Source organism: Vulpes vulpes, chromosome 10 (assembly GCF_048418805.1).
Source record: "Vulpes vulpes isolate BD-2025 chromosome 10, VulVul3, whole genome shotgun sequence".
Classification (NCBI taxonomy): domain Eukaryota; kingdom Metazoa; phylum Chordata; class Mammalia; order Carnivora; family Canidae; genus Vulpes; species Vulpes vulpes.
This window is the reverse complement of record NC_132789.1, coordinates 26,210,836-26,230,792: the sequence shown is the minus strand read 5'-3', so window position 1 is coordinate 26,230,792 and position 19,957 is coordinate 26,210,836. Positions and strand designations below refer to the sequence as shown.

The 19,957-nt window shown below is 48.1% G+C and overlaps 1 pseudogene and 1 gene segment (V, D, J or C); both read right to left on the bottom strand.

Moving 5' to 3' along the window:
* Positions 1-999: 999 nt before the first annotated feature.
* Positions 1,000-1,519, bottom strand: LOC140594093 (probable non-functional immunoglobulin lambda variable 5-48; annotated as a pseudogene).
* Positions 1,520-18,246: 16,727 nt separating this feature from the next.
* LOC112912886 (immunoglobulin lambda variable 1-40-like) lies at positions 18,247-19,454 on the bottom strand. The segment is given in 2 exon segments: positions 18,247-18,614; positions 19,436-19,454. Coding segments are annotated over 2 exon segments (387 nt in total).
* Positions 19,455-19,957: the final 503 nt, after the last annotated feature.

Sequence of the window (19,957 nt, the reverse complement as noted above, 5' to 3'; positions counted from 1 at the left end):
GGGTGAAGTACTGCACAAAAAAAAGGAATTCTAATTTTATAGGACATATGTTACTATCCATTGGAGAGGCCCTGGATATTCTGAGGCTCAGAGGGATGGTGTGTTGGACTCTAAAATGAGGAGGAAAAAACAAACACAAAGAAACAACCACCACAACACAAAGTGTGAGGTCCCTGAGCTGAGCTCCCAGGGCTTCTTACCTGTTGGTCCCAGAGGCAGCATTTTATGTTAACAGCAGAACCTCTGGGCAGTATAGTTTCTGAACCCTGGGCTCACTGCCAGTTTTCAGTGGGGGACACACTGGTTATTGGAGACATCTCTGTTATGGAGGGAGGCTCGTCATAAAGTTCATTTATTTAATTAGCTTTCTCATTTGGAGGCAAAAAGCAGTCCCTGGGATCATGGACTGCAAGTGACACTCTGTGTTGAAAATATACATCTATAGGGGCCCTGGCGACTCTGTCAGTACTGAGGGTGGGATTCTGGATCTTTGGCTTGTAGGTTTGAGCCCCACCTGGGTGTAGAGATTACTGAAAAATTAAATCTTAAGGAAAAAATATACATAATATGTAACGTTTCCTAACACCTAGTATGATGGTGTGCGCTGTCATGTGGATGGATTTAATCTTCTGTTCTACACAATTTACAGGGAAAAATATATGTGATGTTAATATTTTTTAGTATTAATATACATTTTGCTTAACATTTTAAAGTCTCCATGGGTATTGTGTGTAACAAAGAAAGAACTATGGGGGGGGCACCATTTCATATCAGATCCCAGGGACTATGCTCTACTGCTGTCACCAGTAAAGGGATTAGCATCCTCAGTACATGTGTCCCAGCTTGGAACCTGTGGCTTGGTACTGTGACCCACCCCCTCATCTGCCTCTGTCACTGTGCTTAGCATCAGTGTCATACACCTGACTGTAAGCTACGTAGAACCTTTTAGATGATGAGGGTCAGAGAAGAGTGCCCAGGGGTTTTTGTCTCACTGCCTCCTTATCTGAGACACTGTGGGTAAGAGTAGTTGCTCTCACTGCCATGATCTGTAGCACAGTAGTAGTCAGCCTCGTCCTCAGGCTGCAGCCCAGAGATGAGCAGGAGCACTGCATTGGCCGAGGTATCCTTGGATCCAGAGAAGCTGCTGGAGACCCCGGAGCCCTGGTGTTTATGAGTCCGAGTAGTAGTACAGGAGATCCCGGGGAGGGCTCCCTGGCTTCTGCTGGTATCAGTACATGTCATAGTCACCAACACTGAGGCCACTGCTCAGGGTGCAGGTGAGTCTGGCTGTTGTTCCTGGGGATGCAGAGAGGGAGGGTGGCTGGGTCAGCACAGGCTGGGACAGGGAACCTGCAGACACACACACATCACAATGACAACAAGAGACAGGGTGCATGTGGTTGAGGAGCTGAGCCACAGGGATCCGACTCAGGCTGGGGTCCCCCCTCCTCTTTCACTGGGGCCTGCCCCTACCTGTACAGTGACAGAGGAGCACAAGGAGGACAAGGGTCCAGGCCATAGTGACGCAGCCCCTTCGTAGGCCACAGAGCTGGGGTTGGGCTGCCCCTGGCCTGTCTTATCCCCTGTCCCAGGGCCTCACAGAGGAGGGGCCGCTCATGCAAATGTGACCACCCCTGCCTCTCCCTCCTGTGCACTTACAGGTCTGTGTCCCTTTGAGAGGGAGGATTGCTGATGCACTAGCTTCCCCCTGGTGGGCCTGGAGGAAGCAGCTGCTGGGAACCACACACAGACCCAGGTCCTGGGACTCCTCCGGGTCCAGAGAGGACAGAGCTGCCCATTACCCACTGAGATCAAAGGGCCCAGGGCCTAGGCCTCCCATCAGTGGAGGGCTGCCCAACCTAGAACCCCTGTCCTTCAGAAACCCTGAGACTCCATCTCACTTCGCCCCCTGCTGGTCTTGAGACAAATCGCTCCTTCTTTCCCACTTCAGGCAAGCCTCTCTTCCCCTGTTTCTCTGACACCTGTTCTCCCACCATGTGAGAGTGATGCTCCAGGGATGGATAGACATCTCTGGGTGTCGTCTCTGATCAGGATTCTTCTGCGTATTTGGATCTAGCGGGAGGGACCTGTGAAGTGCGGAGCCAGGAAAGCCTGGGAACTGCTGTAGGTCTGAGGACAAAACTTAGGGGACAGAGAGCAGAGGGGGTCTGTCTCCACAGGGGGAGCCCAAGGGAGACGGGCTGGCTCTGAGTGAGGAGTGTGAGCAGGAGCTTGTGGAATGGACACACATCTTCATAGAGGAGGACACAGAGGGTGGGAATGCTGGGCCCTTCTTGAGCAGGACTGACAGGACACAGCAAAGGCTGATGATTTTTCTCGAGGTTTAGACAGAACAGGCATCCAGCAGGAACCAGAGTAGGGCCATCCTGTGACCTCCCTTCCTTTTACTGTGAGAGTTTTCATCCCAGCTGTGCCTGTCGTCACTGCTGCTCATTACAGAATTAGCTCCAGGGGACGTCCTAGGACAAAGCTAGGGATAGGAGACCTAGAAGTTACATTAGGGCATGGCAGGAGGAATATGACAGCAGAGGAAACAGGGAAGGGTGAAGGGCTTGTGTCCCAAGGTGGGACAGTGAGAGGTAACCCACTGGACCCCAGCTGTGGGAGGCACAGGGATGTTCCAGAATTTCAGGTGATTTTTTCAACTCCCACATTGTCAGGGTTGCCTGGAGTGACACAACTGAGGTCCAGAGGGGATAACAGGTTGAAGGCTGGTGATGGTCCTCTCATCATGTGTCACAGTGTCTATGGTGTGACGTAGAGAGGTGTGGAGACACTAACAGACAACCAGGGCTGTAAGGGTGCCTGCCCTCCTCCAGAGGATGGATGTGTGTGTTACCTTAACCACCTAATTGAAGGCTTGGTCTGCATCATCCATCCATTCATTCATTCATTCATTCATTTTTTTCTTTAAACATACATTTAAGGAATGTCCAGTTATGTCAAATCTCTCTTCATCATGAGATGAAATAAAACACGATTTTTATACATTTCAGAATCGCTCGTACTTGTATGTTTCATATATGTGCATGGTTGCTGTTTGCTTTTCTCAATGTCTGTGTGTGAGAGCCCAGCATATCACACATAGATTCCTAATCAATCACTTTGTCTATTTATCACAAGGTTTTTTGATACACTGTAAAAAAGTTTGCAGTTTTATATATATCAAAGTTGAAGATAAGAATGACCTAACGTGTAAGAAGAAAAGGAAGAATCATAAAGAATAATTGAAAAATATCTCAAAAACACAATGTCAGGTTCTATAAGTCAACATAAAACATAGAAACAAGTGATTGATGTCATATTACTTAGAAATAACAACTAAAATTATGACAATCTGAGAACTAATGAAATATATTTCATCGTGAATAAACTGGGGAGTCATAGCAATCAGCAAGGATCCTTCACCTTGAAGGGAGCCTTGAGCCACCCCTAGACCTGTCTCAGGCATCCCCAAGGCTTCCTGGGTCAGAGGAACCCTTTCCTACTACTGAGGTCTGGAGTCAGTGGTGAGCACGAGGATTGGAAAACTGGATGTGGGAGGAGAACCCAGGGCCCAGCAGCCCCTCCCAAAGTTGGAAGATGCAGACAGAAACCCTCTCCCCCGCTGGCTCTAGGGTGATGCAGGCTGTCCACGGGGAGAGCTGTCTTTGACTGTGCTGCTCATCTCTGAAGGCCCACACTGATGCACTCTATTCATGGGGGTCTATGGTACCCAGGAATCCCATCAGTGGGTCCAAGTGTGAGCAGAAAAAGCTAGGGGTGCCCAGGAGAAAAAATAGGATAGAGCTTTCATGACACAAGAGAGGTCATTTTAACCCCAACTCTTTTCTGGGATCTCAGTGCTAGTAGCTCCACCTTCCCCAAACTTGTCTTGCAGGTCTTCCCAGAACATATCAGAATTAAAAAGAAATGCAAAACAAACAAACAAAAAGAACAGAACTCATGTCAGTAGTTAAGAATTTTAAGGAGATAAAGGGTATGAAAAACTTGACAGTCTCTTCCAGGACAGGACGGAGCCTAACCACATTAGAGACAACAAATCAGTGGTGAAACACCCAGTGCTGATTCAAAGGAAACTAGGCCCTGCATTCCTTATCCCAAATTAGGACTAAAATCCTCCCAGTTTACACTGGCTCTGAGAGCAGGTCCCAAGCCTGTTCCCCCTGTAGGACAGGTACCTCTGCTTCATTCCTGAACAAATGCAACTATTTATCTTTTATCCATACTTGATTGTTCCAAAACTCAGAAAATGCCATTATTCTTATACTTTTATGGCAATATATTTATTAACATAAGTTTGATAAGATTCTATTTTCCTTGTAACAGATATAATTGGAAACATTGGCTATATTACCAAGATGTTGACTAGAATGTCATGTTTGAAAGAGATGTGTGTATGTACATATATATCTATACATACATAATCAGGTATGACCAGACAGATCTAAGGAACTAACGTTGACTTTATGGATCCAATAAAGCCTCTTGGAAATATGAGTCAGGCACCTTCTTACAGTTTCCATCCTCTTTACTCCATGAATCAAGAAAGTCATGTCCTAGCAGGTGCAGGTATCTTGGGTTTTTAGATACTTCAAGAACAATTTACTCAACTCTATAGGTGTTGTAGGTTAGGTCTGATGGCAAGTATGTGACACAAGTTTTCACTTGGCTCCTATCCTGGAGGAGCTGTTAAAAATTTACCCAAAGGTATCTTATAAAAGGCCCTGTCAAGCAGGTTTTAAAGAGCCTGTATGATTACTGTCATGCTTCCTGCAAATATGTGAATAATCAGAAAAATTTTGAAACTACACATATTTGGTAAATCAATTAATGTTTAATCAGCTATATTTAGTAGAAACGAGGGTGATTGTTGAGAAAGAAAATGTGCTTCAATGAAACTCCCAAGTAAATATTTGTATCCAATTCTGTTCATTAAAACCTCGACTGGATCATGTTTTTCTCTAGCTTCTAAAAAACCCTGACTATCGGGGTCGGGGTGAGATGGTGAAAAAGTAGGGTCCCAAGTTACCTGTCCCCACCAACTTACCTAGATAACTTTCAAATCATCTTGAAAACCTACATATTTGGCATGAGATTTAAAGCAAGAACAGCTGGAATGCTTCAATGAGAACAGTTCGCGCTTCTATCAAGGTAGGAAGATGGAAAAAAATAAATAAGCGAAAAAGCATCCAGTGGGGGTGGGGCCCCCATGAGGCCCCGGGCTAAAGCCCAGCGGTGAGTGCCTCCAGGACAGGAAAGCCCAGTCCCAGAGAAGTAGGAACTTTACCAATCTTCCCTGATGGAAAGGCGCTTGCAGGGAACTCTGGCAGGACCCCAGGAGGGGCAGTGGAACCCCAGGTTCCCAGGGTCACTAACGGCGGAGGTACCCCCCAGGAGAGAGTGTGCCACACCCCGCGGGCTGAGCTCCCTGAGGACCTGGAGCGCGCACCTCGCAGGGCCCCGGGAGCAGCTCAAGTGGCGGCTCATGCTGAGGCTCTGCATGGAGGGGGATGCAAGACCCAGGAGTGCAATTCCAGCGGCTCAGGCCCCGGAGCCCAAGGCACCAGAGGACACATCCCAGGATCCAGGAATCTCCCCGGGACAGGTGGAGGCAAGGAGGACACAGGACAGCAAGGACACTCCTTCTGCCAGGAGGACCTGAGCTGTGCAGATCAGCGACACCTGCCTCCTGAGCATCCAGGCCTCTGCAGACTGGGAGACTGTAGTAGTTACTGTGGGAGCTGACTCGAGGGCTGGAGAGCTGGCCACCGCCACTGCTGTTCTTCCTTGTGTCACCTTCCTTGTGCCTGGGAATGAGCGAGTCCACCAGGGAGCAGGGGCCTCACAGGATAAACAGCTTCCACAGAACCCTGCATCTGTCAGGGGCTGGGCAGCTCCCCCAGGTGCACACACCTGAGAATCAGCACTGCAGGCCCCTCCCCCAGAAGAACAGCTGAAAGGATGGGGAAGACCAAGTTCTTGACCAAGCATCACAGGAGAGCTCCAGGGGAAGTCAAGGGACTTACAGTATATAGAATCAGAGGATGCCTCTCCTTTTTTTGTTTGTTTGTTTTCCCAACCGTTTTCCCCCCTTTTCCATCCTTTTCCCAGTACAACTTGCTTTTAGCCACTCTGCACTGAGCAAAATGACTAGGAGGAAAAACTCACCATAAAAGGAAGAATCAGAAAAAGTCCTCTCTCCCACAGAGTTACAGAATTTGGATCACAATTCCATGTAATCCTCCCATCATCTGTCCCTTCCTGTCTTCATTTTCTGAGACAGGGAAGGCCTGTGCAAGCAAATGAGACCCCAGCCCACTGACCCCTCCCTGGCCCAGGATCAGGTCCCTCTGCCAGAGGATATGAGGGAGGTGGGCAGGGGAGGGCTGTGTGTGGCCCCAGGGCACGGGGATTTCCCGGCTGTGAGCCCTGAGCAGAGAGCATAGGCAGTGGCAGGTGGCAGGTCCCAGCTCAGATTAACTCAGATTCCAGGGAAAAGGACCCAAGTGCCCCCTGGTGCATGATGCAAGACATATCCTCATCTAATTGGTGACTAGAAATCATTAGAGATAAGTTCTATCTTTCCTCCTCTTTGTCTCCTGTTTTCTCCATTCAGGACTCACCAGCTGTCCCCTTAAGGGCCCTCCCATTACCTCAATGTAGACTTTATGCTCTACTTAGACTCCTCAGGTGAGTCCAACATTGGTGCTCTCAGGTCCTCATCGGTCAGGACAGAGCTGGTGTCTCTACACAAACTATATTTAAGTCATGATCAAGTCCAGAGGAGTTAAAGCGGGACAAGATGGTGGAAGAGTAGGATCCCCAAGTCATCTGTCCTCAACAACTTACCTAGATAACTCTCGAATCATCCTGAAAACCAATGAATTCAACCTGAGATTTAAGGAGAGAACAGCTGGAATGCTACAGTGAGAAGAGTTCTCGCTTCTATCAAAGACAACTTGTTTTTAGCCACTCTACACTGAGCAAAATGAATAGAAGGAAGAACACACCACAAAAGAAAGAATCAGAAACAGTACGACTCTCACAGAGTAACAGAATTTGGATTATAATTCAATGTCAGAAAGCCAATTCAGAAGCACAATTATAAAGCTACTGGTGGCTCTAGAAAAAAGCATAAAGGACTCAACAGACTTCATGACTGCAGAATTTAGATCTAATCAGGCCGAAATTAAAAATAAATTTCATGAGATGTAATCCAAAATGGAGGTCATAACGATGAGGGTTAATGAGGTAGAAGAACAAGTGAGTGACATAGAAGACAAGGTGATGGCAAGGAAGGAAGCTGAGGAAAAAAGAGAAAAACAATTAAAAGATCATGAAGAAAGGTTAAAGGAAATAAATGACAGCCTCAGAAGGAAAAAATCTATATTTAATTGGGGTTCAAAAAAATTGGGGTTCAGAGGGCGCCAAAAGGGACAGAGGACCAGAAAGCATATTTGAACAAATCATAGCTGAGAACTTCCCTAACTTGGGAAGGGAAACAGGCATTCAGATCCAGGAAATAGAGAGATCCCCCCCTAAAATCAATAAAAACTGTTCAACACGCTGACATTTACTAGGGAGACTTGAAAATTCCAAAGAAAAGAAAAGATCCTTAAAGCAGCAATAGACAAGATATCCCTATCCTTTATGCGGAGAAGTATTAGGTTAACAGCAGACCTCTCCACAGAGACCTGACAGGCCAAAAAGGGCTGGAAGGAGATACTAAGGGTCCTAAATGAGAAGAGCCTGCAGCCAAGAATACTTTGTCCACCAAGGCTCTCATTCAGAATAGAAGGAGAGATAAAGAGCTTCCAAGATAGGCAGAAGCTGAAAGAATATGTGGCCACCAAATCAGCTCTGCAAGAAATATTAAGGGGGACTCTGTAAAAGAAAGAAGAAGTCAAAGGAAACAATCCACACAAACAGGGATTGAATAAGTATTATGATGACACTAAATTCATATCTTTCAATAGTAACTCTGAATGTGAATGGGCTTAATGATGCCATCAAAAGGTGTAGGGTTTCAGCCTGGATAAAAAATCAAGACCCACTTAGTTTCTGTCTATAAGACACTCATTTTAGACCTAATTACACCTACAGCCTGAAAAATAAAAGTTTGAGGAACCATTTACCATTCAAAGGGTCCTCAAAAGAAAGCAAGGGTATCCATCCTCATATCAGATAAATAAAAATTTATCCCCAAGACTGTATAAGAGATGAAGAGGGACACTATATCCTACTTAAATGATCTATCCAACAAGAAGTCCTAACAATCATCAATATTTATGCCCTGAATGTGGGAGCTGCCAAGTATATCAATCAATTATTAACCAAAGTTAAGACATACTTAGATAATAATACACTAATACTTGGGAGACCTGAACACGGCCCTTTCCAGAAACAGTAGATCTTCTAAGCACAACATCTCCAAACAAACAAGAGCTTTGAATGATACACTAGACCAGATGGATTTCACAGATATTAACAGAACTTTACATCCAACTGAATACACATTCTTCTCAAGTGCACACGGAACTTTCTCCAAAATAGACCACATACTGGGTCACAAATCAGGTCGTAACCAATACCAAAATATTGGGATCATCCCCTGCACATTTTCAGGCCATAATGCTGTGAAACAAGAACGAAACCACAAGAACTTTGGAAGGATTTTAAACATATGAAGGTTAAGGACCATCCTCCTAAAAGATGAAAGGGTCAACCAGGAAATTAGACAAGGATTAAAAAGATTCATGGAAACTAATGAGAATGAAGACACAACCATTCAACTTCGTTGGGAAAGAGGAGTCAAACTCTCCCTCGTCGCTGATGACATGATACAGAACATAGAAACCCCAAAAGACTCCACGCCAAGATTGCTGGAACTCATATAGCAATTCTGCAGTGTGGCAGGATACAAAATCAGGACCCAGAAATCAGTGGCACTTCTATACACTAACAATGATACTGAAGAAAGAGAAATGAAGGAGTCAATTCCATCTACATGGCACCAAAAGCATGAGGTACCTAGGAATAAACCTAACCAAAGAGGTCAAGGATGTATACCCTAAGAAGTAGAGAACATTTCTAAAAGAAATGGAGGAAGACACAAACAGATGGAAAAATATTCCATGCTCATGGATTGGAAGAAACAATATTGTGAAAACGTCAATGCTACCCAGGGCAATATACACATTTAATGCAATCCCTATCAAAATAAAATGGACTTTCTTCAGAGAGTTGGAAAAATCATCTCAAGATTTGTGTGGAATCAGAAAAGACGCTGAAGAGCCAGGGGAATATTCAAAAAGAAAACCAGATCTGGGGGCATCTCAATGCCAGATTTCAGGTTGTACTACAAAGCTGTGGTCATCAAGACAGTGTGGTACTGGCAAAAAAAACAGACACATAATTCAAACGAAGAGAACAGACAATCCAGAAATGGCCGCTCAACTTTATGGTCAACTAATATTCGACAAAGGAGGAAAGACTATCCACTGGAAAAAGGACTGTATGTACAATAAACGCGGCTGGAAAAATTGGACATCCACACGCAGAAGAACGAAACTAGACCATTCTCTTACACCATACACAAAGAAAAACTCAAAATGGATGAAAGATCTAAATGTGAGACAAGATTCCATCAAAATCCTAGAGGAGAACACAGGCAACACCCTTTTTGAACTTGGCCACGGCAACTTCTTGCAAGATACATCCATGAAGGCACGGGAAACAAAAGCAAAAATAAACTACCGGGACTTCATCAAGATAAGAAGCTTCTGCACAGCAAAAGAAACAGTCCACAAAACTAAAAGACAACCTGCAGAATGGGAGAAGATATTTTCAAATGACGTATCAGATAAAGGGCTAGTTTCCAAGATCTAGAAAGAACTTATTAAACTCAACAGCAAAGAAACAAACAATCCATTTATGAAATGGGCAAAAGACATGAGCAGAAATCTCACAAAGGAAGACACAGACATGGCCAACATGCACATGAGAAAATGCTCTGCATCACTTGCCATCAGGGAAATACAAATCAAAACCACAATGAGATACCACCTCACACCAGTGAGAATGGGGAAACTTAACAAGGCAGGAGACCACAAATGTTGGAGAGGATGTGGAGAAAGGGGAACCCTCTTACACTGTTGGTGGGAATGTGAACTGGTGCAGCCACTCTGGAAAACTGTGTGGAGGTTCCTCAAATAGTTAAAAATAGATCTGCCCTGCAATCTGCAATTGCACTGCTGGTGATTTACCCCCAAGATACAGATGCAGCGAAACGCCGGGACACCTGCACCCCGATGTTTCTAGCAGCAATGTCCACAAGAGCCAAAATGTGGAAGGAGCCTCAGTGTCCATTGAAAGATGAATGGATAAAGAAGATGTGGTCTATGTATACAATGGAATATTCCTCAGCCATTAGAAACTACAAATACCCACCATTTGCTTCGACATGGATGGAACTGGAGGGTATTATGCTGAGTGAAACAAGTCAAACAGAGAAGGACAAACATTATATGGTCTCATTCTTTTGGGTAATATAAATAATAGTGAAAGGGAATAGAAGGGAAGGGAGAAGAAATGTGTGGGAAATATCAGAAAGGGAGACAGAACATAAAGACTCCTAACTCTGGGAAACGAATTAGGGGTGGTGGAAGGCAAGGTAGGCAGGGGGTGGGGGTGACTGGGTGATGGGCACTGAGGGGGGGCACGTGGCGGGATGAGCACTGGGTGTTATGCTATACGTTGTCAAATTGAACTTCAATTAAAATTTTTTTAAAAAATGTCCAGAGCAGTTATGTGTGCCCCTAGACCCCTTCTGTGAAGGACTCGGTGTACTTTTTTCTTCTGTGACATCTCTCTGTTTTCCAGATCTCTCCTTGCTCTGAGGGTCCCCATGAGTTTTGAGCAGCATGACAGCATCACAACCCTGTTTTCATAGAATCAATGTACTTACCACCCTCAGGCCCACACCAGAGCCCAGAGATCCTCTGGAGCTGAGCTGCCTAAAAGGACAGACTCGCTTTTGGGTCCCTGAACATCAGTCTCATCCCAGGAGAGCAGGTGTTCAGGGAATGTCATGGCCTCCCTGGTGACAGGAACACTGTTATACTGAGTGTCACTGGTATTACTTGTTGCTGGGGATTATGCTTCTTGGAGATTGTAATAGGGGGGACCCTGATTTCTGGAGTGAGAGGGAAGCCTGGAAACTGCAGAGACAAACTCTATGAGAGAATAGGAGAGAGGGGTGTCAGAAACTCGTACACACACACACACACACACACACACACACCTAGAATGAGAAAAATCTCCATGTACACTCACTATACCTATGCTTCAGAGGCCAAGCATGAGGACACAGGTCCACTGTCCCTCTTATGCCTTCGCCACCCTCTTGGGTTATTTCCTTCCAAACCCATCCTCACAGTAGGCTTCCTATAAGACTCCAGGGTCCTGGAGTCTGGAGCCAAAGAAGGCCAGGTCTGGAATGTCACTTCCAAAAGCAGGATGGAATTGACACAAGGACGATTAATTTGGAGCAGATCAACTCTGATAATACATCCTGTGAAAAGGAAGATTGAGTCTTGTGCAGTGGGAGATGTCTGTCCATTTTCACCCTGCAGACGCAAGTCTCACAGCTGAAGGGTCTCCAGGTCTCAGGAAGCACAGCACAGAGGGGACCACATAGTCCCTTTTCCTACCCTTCCACTTAACAGACATATCTCCTGTGCCCAGGATCCCCTGGGGCCTTCCGCCCTTGAGGGACCATTTGTCAAAGAGCTAATGAATGTGACTTCATGGATATAGGGAAAGTGTGTGGCTGAGTCAATGTCCTGATGGGTTTAGAAACAAACATTCTCAAAATCAAGAAAAATAGTTGGTGTTGGGAAGCCCAGGTGGATCAGCGGTTTACTGCTGCCTTCAGCCCATGGCCTGAACCTGGAGGCTGGGATCCAGTCCCACATCTGTCTCCCTGCATGGAGCCTGCTTCTCCTTCTGCTTCTCTCTCTCTCTTTCTCTCTCTCTCTCTCGAAGAAATAGATAACATTTTTTTAAAAAATAGTTGATATGTGTGAAAATAAAAATCCACTCTCTCCTGTTCCAATTATATCAACACTGACCTTCTTTGGGGCCCCAGTGATGCTGAAGGTGAAAAATTAAATACACCAGTAGTTCCTATGTGCCAACCCTCAACACCTGAAAGAACATCCATGTGTGGGAAATAAAATAGTATCATTGCCATATTACAGAGATTGCCCCAGGCTGGTGGGGTGTGCGAACTACATCTGGGGATGAGATGAGGAATCAGATGATGAAGGGATTCCATGTTGGTCCAAGTTCTACTATTTCTGCCTAGAGATGGACCCTGGAAACCAGAAATGACACCAAGAGTATTGTCATTTTTTTCTGAAATCTTCACGTGGACACAGATTTCAGAACTGAAAAGCCAGAGACACTGGAGCATGAAGAACAAGGGGATGGAGAGAAGAGGAGTATGGAGGTGGAAGTGTTGTCAGGGAGTCTGAAGAAGTTGTGACTCTTTGTCAGTTGGTTCAGATGAAGGGGAAATTGTGTCTGTGATCAAGGTGAGTGTTAACATACGGTCTATGGTTGTGTCTTCAGTCACACAAAAGTCACATTTTATGGCATAAGATGTGGGTATGAGCCTGACTGTCTTGGCCCTATTTTCAGTTGAGATACATTATTGTGAGATCTTAGAAACTACATTCAGGTCTGGCTCTGGTTCCTGGCTCCTGAAACCCTCATCAATTCCTAAGTGACAAGAGCACTGGGAGCATCTTTGTTTGAATGAGGATACTCTGTATGGGCTCCTGGGTGGCTTCCAGATGGGGCTGGTCCCTAGAGAGATCAAAAGGTGGTCAGAGGCTGGCAAAATTCACTCGCCTAGCCCCATCCTTGAGAGAGAGATGAAATGAGTTCCAGCAGGGTGAACACATCCATGCCAGGAGCGTGATGCATCCCAACTTCACAGGCAGAGAAGCTCCTACACATAAGTTACTCCCAGATTTAGTCCTAGGTGTCTCTTCACCGGTCTGTTTACCTATCTCATTTATCAGGTCCTTTAATGGACTGGCAAACAGATGAAAGAGTTTCCCAGAGTTCTGTGAGCTGCTCTAGCAAGTTAATCAAATCTGAGGAGGGAATCTTGAGAACCCCTGATTCCTACCCAAGCTGGACAGAAGGTATGGGTAAGCTATTCCTTCCTGTTGGCATCAAGGAAGGTAGCCGTGTCCAGGGACTGAGCTCTGATCCTGTGCTTCTGACACAGTCTCCGGACAGAGAAATTAAGTGTTACATTGACCTACCCAGTCGGGACCACATCCCACAGAATTGCTTGTTTCAGGGAGAAGAAGAAAAAAAGAGAGAAAAAAAAAACAAAAGCCTAAAAAACATAAGATTTAAGACAATAGTATGATATGTAAAACATTTAGTGTGTGTAGTAAAGGAGAGACAAGAGGAGGAAGTCCAAGATTTTTGTATTAAAAGTCTTTGTTGGGATGCCTGGGTGGCTCAGTGGATGAGCATCTGCCTTTGGCTCAGGGCATGATCCTTGGGTCCTTGGACCCAGTCCCACATCGGGCTCCCTGCAGGGACCCTGCTTCTCCCTCTGCCCGTGTCCTGCCTCTCTTTCCGTGTTTCTTATGAATAAATAAATAAAATATTTTACCAAAGTATTTTTTTCTAATTTTACACAGACCCTGTAGTATTTGTAGCTGGGCTCTCTTACTTCACCTCATTGTGCACCCGGGACACCTGTAGTGCCTCAGTCAACATCAGAATCTGTGCGTCACTCCTCCCTCCTCAGGGACAGGTGTCCCAACACAGTACTCTTCCTGAAAGGACACTCACATAAGCTTCTCAATAAAAGAGGATCAGATACAAAGCCTGTGGGCCCAAGGTTTATTGTCTCACATCCTCACTATCTGAGAAACTATAAGTCGTGAAGCCATGAGCTGTACCCACAGCATTTGAAAAAGACAGTTTCCTCCTCCTTAAAAAACGTTCTCCATTTGGCATCCAAACCAGAGCATCCCAGTAATCGTCCTAGTCCTCCACCCCCACTGATAGACTAGTCGTCAGGTGGCAGCACAGCGATGAGCAGGAGCCCTGCATTGGCCCAGGTTTCTTTGGATCCAGAGACGTGGTGTCTATTAGAGGTGAACCTCAGCAAATACCAGGCAGGGCTCCCTGCCTTTGCGGGAGCCATTATAAGGAACAGCTGCCAACACTGATACCCCTGCTCAGGGTCCTGGTGATTCTGGCTGTAGTACCTGGAGACACAGAGAAGGGGGTGCTGGGTAGCAGAGGCTGGAACAGGGTACCTACAAACACAGACATGCCTGAGTGATAGGGCATTTTTGCCAGAAGGTTCTCAGTCATAGGGGCTGATAACATCTTGGAATCTCTCCCAGAAGTCAGATTTTGTCCCTACCTGACCAAAGAGACAAGAACAGGAGGAGGACAGGTATCTAGGCCATGTTGCTGAAGACCCTGCCCCCACAGTGGGACTGGCCTGTCCCAGGAGTGTCATATCTCACTGCTGACCCAGAGAAATGAAAGTGCGTGTTCTGCAACTTTGCACCTTCCACCCTACTCTTAGACTCCACCTGTTAGTGATTCAGGAGCAGAGGTAGGACCTGAGGACAAGAAGGCTGAGAACAGGCTCTGCTCAGTGGGAAACAGGGATGGGTGGAGGGAGCAGATGTGGGAACTCCCACAGGACCCTGCCCAGGAGCCTCTGCCAGGCCCTGAGGGCACCAGGCTGCTGGGGTCTCAGCCTCTGCCCAGCCCTGAGGTCCAGGGCCTCCACCAGCTAGGAGGGTCCCCCTGCAGGGCCCAGGACATGCACAGTTCCGCCTGCCGGTTACGTGTCCCACTCAGGGTCCTCAGGATAATGAGGTTAACATCCAGAGCTGTGTCACCAGCACTCACCTGTGACCTGAAAGACTGTGTGAAGCAGCCTGTGGGGTCTGATGCAAGGAACATGGATACACTGTCTGTGGTTGAGAGCTTCCCACATGGAGGGAACAGTCATCTAGCTATAATCACCCCTGTGACTGTGGGAATGTCTACAAAATAAAAGTCATGCAAAAGACTGAGCCTATCCCACCTGTGGGACATTTCAGGAGCCCCTCGGAGGAGCGCCTTTCAAGTTCATCTCAAGAGAGGAGTAACCGTGTCCTGCACAAAGAGTCATAGAAGAGAAAATCAAAGCAGGGCATAAGGATCCTGAAAGCAGGATGGAAGGCAGAGATTTCACAGAAGCGCCAGCACCTGGTGAAATTTGGGTCACCTCCCCGGTGAGATCCCCTCCTTTGGGGATCTCCTCCCCGGATGGGAGGGCAGAGAGAACAGGGCAGGACTGAAGATACCAAGTTGTCAGGGCAGAGCAACTTAGACAGGAACACAGGCGGGGATGCAAGCATCTGTGCTCCCAGGAGCCACTCAGGCCTGTGCAGCAGGAGGAAGGCGGGGAGAGAAGGGGGAAGATGACTATGTGAACCAGGGTCTCTGCTATGACAGGCCCTTCAGAGGGTGCTGCTGTCAGTGCAGGGGAGCCTCAGGTAGGAAGAGGCTTCTCTGTGCATGAAGGAGTAGAATATCTGGGGAAGGAGCACAAACACTGAATTCCTAGCTCAGAAATGGGGCCCCCAGACCTTGAGCAGCAGGAGCAGTGCCCATGGCCCGAGGCTGGTGTGCAGGCCTGGTGAGCAGGCCCCAGGGTGGGTGTGGCTGGGCAGAGGGGACAGGATCCTGGGACAGACTCAGAGCCCCCTCCCGGGGTGCAGCAGGGGCAGAGGAGTCCTGGAGGCAACGTCCCTCAGACCCACGGGAATGTTCACGCAAGGCTGAGGGGAGTGAGCATGTGTTCGGGGGATGTTTGCAAACGTTCACACCCCAGGGGGAGGAGGAGTCAGGGAGGAGCATGAGCTGAATGTCCAAGGTCAGGCTGCAGTACCTGGGACAGTGGGCACAATGAAGTGGGGGTGGAGACGAACCCCAACCTCTGCACCCACCTGCACATCCCCAGGACAGCAGCCACAGGGAGGCAGATCTGGGGGCTCTCTCTCATCCCTTCAGCCCCTGGGAGGAGGAGAATATATCCTGGTCAACACTCCACCCCAAATTCCTCTCCTTGATTTTGGTCATGGAGGGGCCCTGGAGGATCCCCCCGAACTGTGGGGGCCTGGGGCTGACAGCAAGTGGGACCTGGACCTAGACACACGTAGGAGCTGTCTTCTAGGTGTCAGTACCCCATGGACCCCAGGGGAAGACCCCCACTCCCCTTCTGCCCCAGCCCTGGTCCCCCCTGACTGATGAGGGGACAGGAACCCAGAGCAGAGCCCCCTGCCTCCAGTGCTCTGGATCCCGACCCCTTGTGCATGGAGGACAGGGCACACCCAGGTCACACCCAGCCTTCCTGAGGCTGCACCTCAAGACCCCCAATGGCTCAGAGTCCCATGCTGTAGCTCCTCCCTCGGGTACTGTCTCCAACTGTCCCCACTGCTCCACTGCTTCTCCAGGATCAGAGTGAGGCTCAGGGTCAGCACAATCCCCAGGGCAGGGAGCACATGGGCAAAGACAGGGATGCTGCCCCCATGGATTCCAGTGTGGGTCCCCGAAGCCTGATCTCTCTTTGTCTCTGTCTCTCACCCCAGCCCCTTCCTCTGTCAGCTGAGCCTCTGTCCACACTCCTGGTGGGGAGGCCACAGGCTCACTCTGTCTCTTTGATGACCTCTTTCTGTAGCCCCAGGTGTGTGCTATATTTACAGGTTTATAGATGACCAAGCCTTACTTTTCAAAGTTTCCTGTGTTGTAGCTGAAGGACCTCCTGCAGTCGTCATCAGAAACACAAGGCAGATCCGACCTTGACATTGGTTATGGAGAGGCTGAGACCCTCACAACACGGGACCTTCTGTTCCTGAAGGCACAACACTGGGTCCCACCCTCTGTGACCATGGAGGTCGTGGTTCAATTCCAGGCACGGCTCTGACACATGACAATGACTGATCCCTCCACCCTGGGACACGCTCTGCCATCTGGACTAAGGGGCTCATGTGAAGTTTCTTTGCTCCCTTTTCTAACTGCCTGTTCAAACTCCCTCAGGTCCCTTCCTTCCTATCCTCCCCCATTCAAGGACATGGGGCCACACGCCCTGGAGCAGTGGAGGGATGATGTCACCCTGTCAGCTCTGTCATGGATCCCAGACTCCTAGATGACATTCTCTGCCTGCATGAAGGTGCTGTGGCTCTGGGGTCCTGTTTACTGAGCTGTGACAACACAGCAGAGTGGTGCAGCCGCCTTCACAGTGCTGTGTAGGAGAGTGACATCACCAGGAATGCAGTCACCTCACACACTCACCCTCCTCCTTCCTCCACCTGCTGTGAATCCCTGGCCTCCTTACCACCTCTAGATTCCCACGTCTTCCAAAATACAATGAGATTCCAGTGATGTGGAGTGTAGCCTGTGGTATGTTCTTCTTCCCGAAGAAATGTGCAGGTAATTTCCATGCATAATTTTGGACTTGAGATCTTATTTTCTTTAAATATTGACTAATATCACCCTCTACGAATATACAACATGTTTGAGGACATTTTCATTACATCCAGTCTGATCATTTTATAAACAGCTGGTATAAAAAATCAGTGTGTAAATTTTTTATTGCTTTCAGGGGTGCTGATTATGAATAAAGTCACCATAAGCAAGCACATGGGGGTTTTTATCTGGAAAGCTTTTTTTTTATACCTTTTATTATTTTGATTGTGGCATTGATTTATGTGTTTCATGCAATCATCAAATGATAAAGAAAACTAGTCATTTGTTTGAGGTGAGGAAATAATGATCCTAGTTGCAAAGAGAGCTGACATGTGCATCAACAGAGCAGGGACCAGGTTGAAGGACCATCATAGCTTCACGACCTAAGGGTGTTTCATTTATTGAGAAATCAGAACAAGATGAGTGAATGTACACTGCCTAGAAGAAACTGTCCCAGCTCATGAGGACAGAACTTTCTCTTTCCTTTGAGACCCTCCGTGTAAATGGGGCTACTGAGAGTGACTCTGAGGTCAGAGACGTGAAGGAGTCTCCATTCCCAGGAGGGTCCCCAAGATGCAACTGGGCTCCCGGCATCAACTGAAGAATCAGCAGAAACCCAGGGGAGCCTAAGCAGGCAGCTGCTGGGGCGCTCACTCACTTTGCAGACAGGTAAGTAGGTTTTTGTCTCACTTCCCCACAGGCCTGGAGCACCGTGGGAGCACTGAGACTGTTGTCATATGTTGAGCAGTAATAATCAGCCTCATCCTCAGCCTGGAGCCCAGAGATGGTCAGGGTGGCTGTGCTGCCTGACTTGGAGCCAGAGAATCGATCGGGGACCCCCGAGAGTCGGTTACTGTTACCATAGATGACGGTTCTGGGGCCTGTTCTCGGGAGCTGTTGGTACCAGCCCACATATTTTCTACGGATGTTGGAGCTGCTTCCAGTGCAGGAGATGGTGACGATCTGGCCCAGGGACCCAGACACTGAGGCCGGTTGAGTCAGCACAGACTGGGCCCAGGACCCTGCAAAGGGAGAGACACAGAGAGGGTGATGCTGGGGCCTGGATACAACAGGAGGGAACAGAACCCCACATGTCCTCCCAGGTCTCCTCCCCCTGTCCCATATTCAGTCACCTGTGCAGTGAGCAAGGAGGGTGAGGAGGAGAGGGGACCATCCCACGGTGGAGGGAGGTCATCCTTGATCCTGGTTCTGTGGTCCCACAGCTGAGAGGAGCCACCCCTCCTCTCTCCCTTCCCCTCTTCATCCTCTGAGAGAGGGAGGGGCCCTTCCATGCAAATGAGACCCCAGTTCTCTGACTCTCCCTGGCCCTGGGTCAGGTCCCTCTGCCTGAGGATGTCAGGGAGGTGGGCAGGGGAGGGGCTGTTTGGGGCTGGGGTGTGGTTAGGGAAGTCCCAGCTGTGAGCCCTGAGAAGAGGCCAGTCAGTGCCAGGTGGTCTTCCCAGCTCTGATCAAGCCTGAGCCCTCAGAAATAAGCCTCAATCGACTTCTAGCATCCTGACACCACCTCACCCTGCATGACATGGGGATCAGTTGGCCATGCGACTCAGGTCCTGTCTCCGGGGCTCTATCCACTCTCCTCCTATGATCAGGATGTGTGTCCATGCACGTGGTCTCCTACCTTGCAACATAGATTTTAGGCTTCACTTTAATTTCTTGGTGTGAGGGACTCCTGGGTGCCTACTGGTTAAGCATCTGTCTTTGCCTCAGGGCATGGTCTTGGAGTCCTGGGATCAAGTCCCACATCCAGCTCCCTGCAGGGAGCCTGCTGATCCATCTCCCTATTTCTCTGCTTCTCTGTGTGAGTATTACTGCCACAGCTCACTTGGCTTTTCATGGGTCATTTAGGATGGAGGTGGTGTCTGTAGACCAACTGCTCTTATATCACTGTCTCATCCAGAGGAGTGAAGGGTCCCCTTGTACAAGTGGCCTTTTCTGCACAAGATACTGAGACCTTCCTTATATATGATCCCCCTGATTGCAGCCATCCCCTTCTCTGAGTTTCCTGAAATCCTGAAGACCCAGGGAGTGGATTCTCCAGGTTGTAGGTGGAAGCCCTCGTGTGCATTCCTGGAAAGGTTATACACTGAACATCACTGTCATCTCTCACTGTTTTCTCCTGTTTAAAACATAAGTTCTCCCCATCCTGTGGGCAGGGACTTCCTCCTAGGATCTGTCCTCCCAGCACATGGTCAAAAGACTGCAGGAGCCCAGGCAGGTGAGGTTGTGTGCGCCGCTGACATCAGAGCACAGGGGCAAACCTGCTGGAAGGTCTTGTCAGACAGGAGTGACTGCTGAAGTTGCTGTGACGGAGACCAAGGGACAGAGTGATGTGTGAGTCACCCCT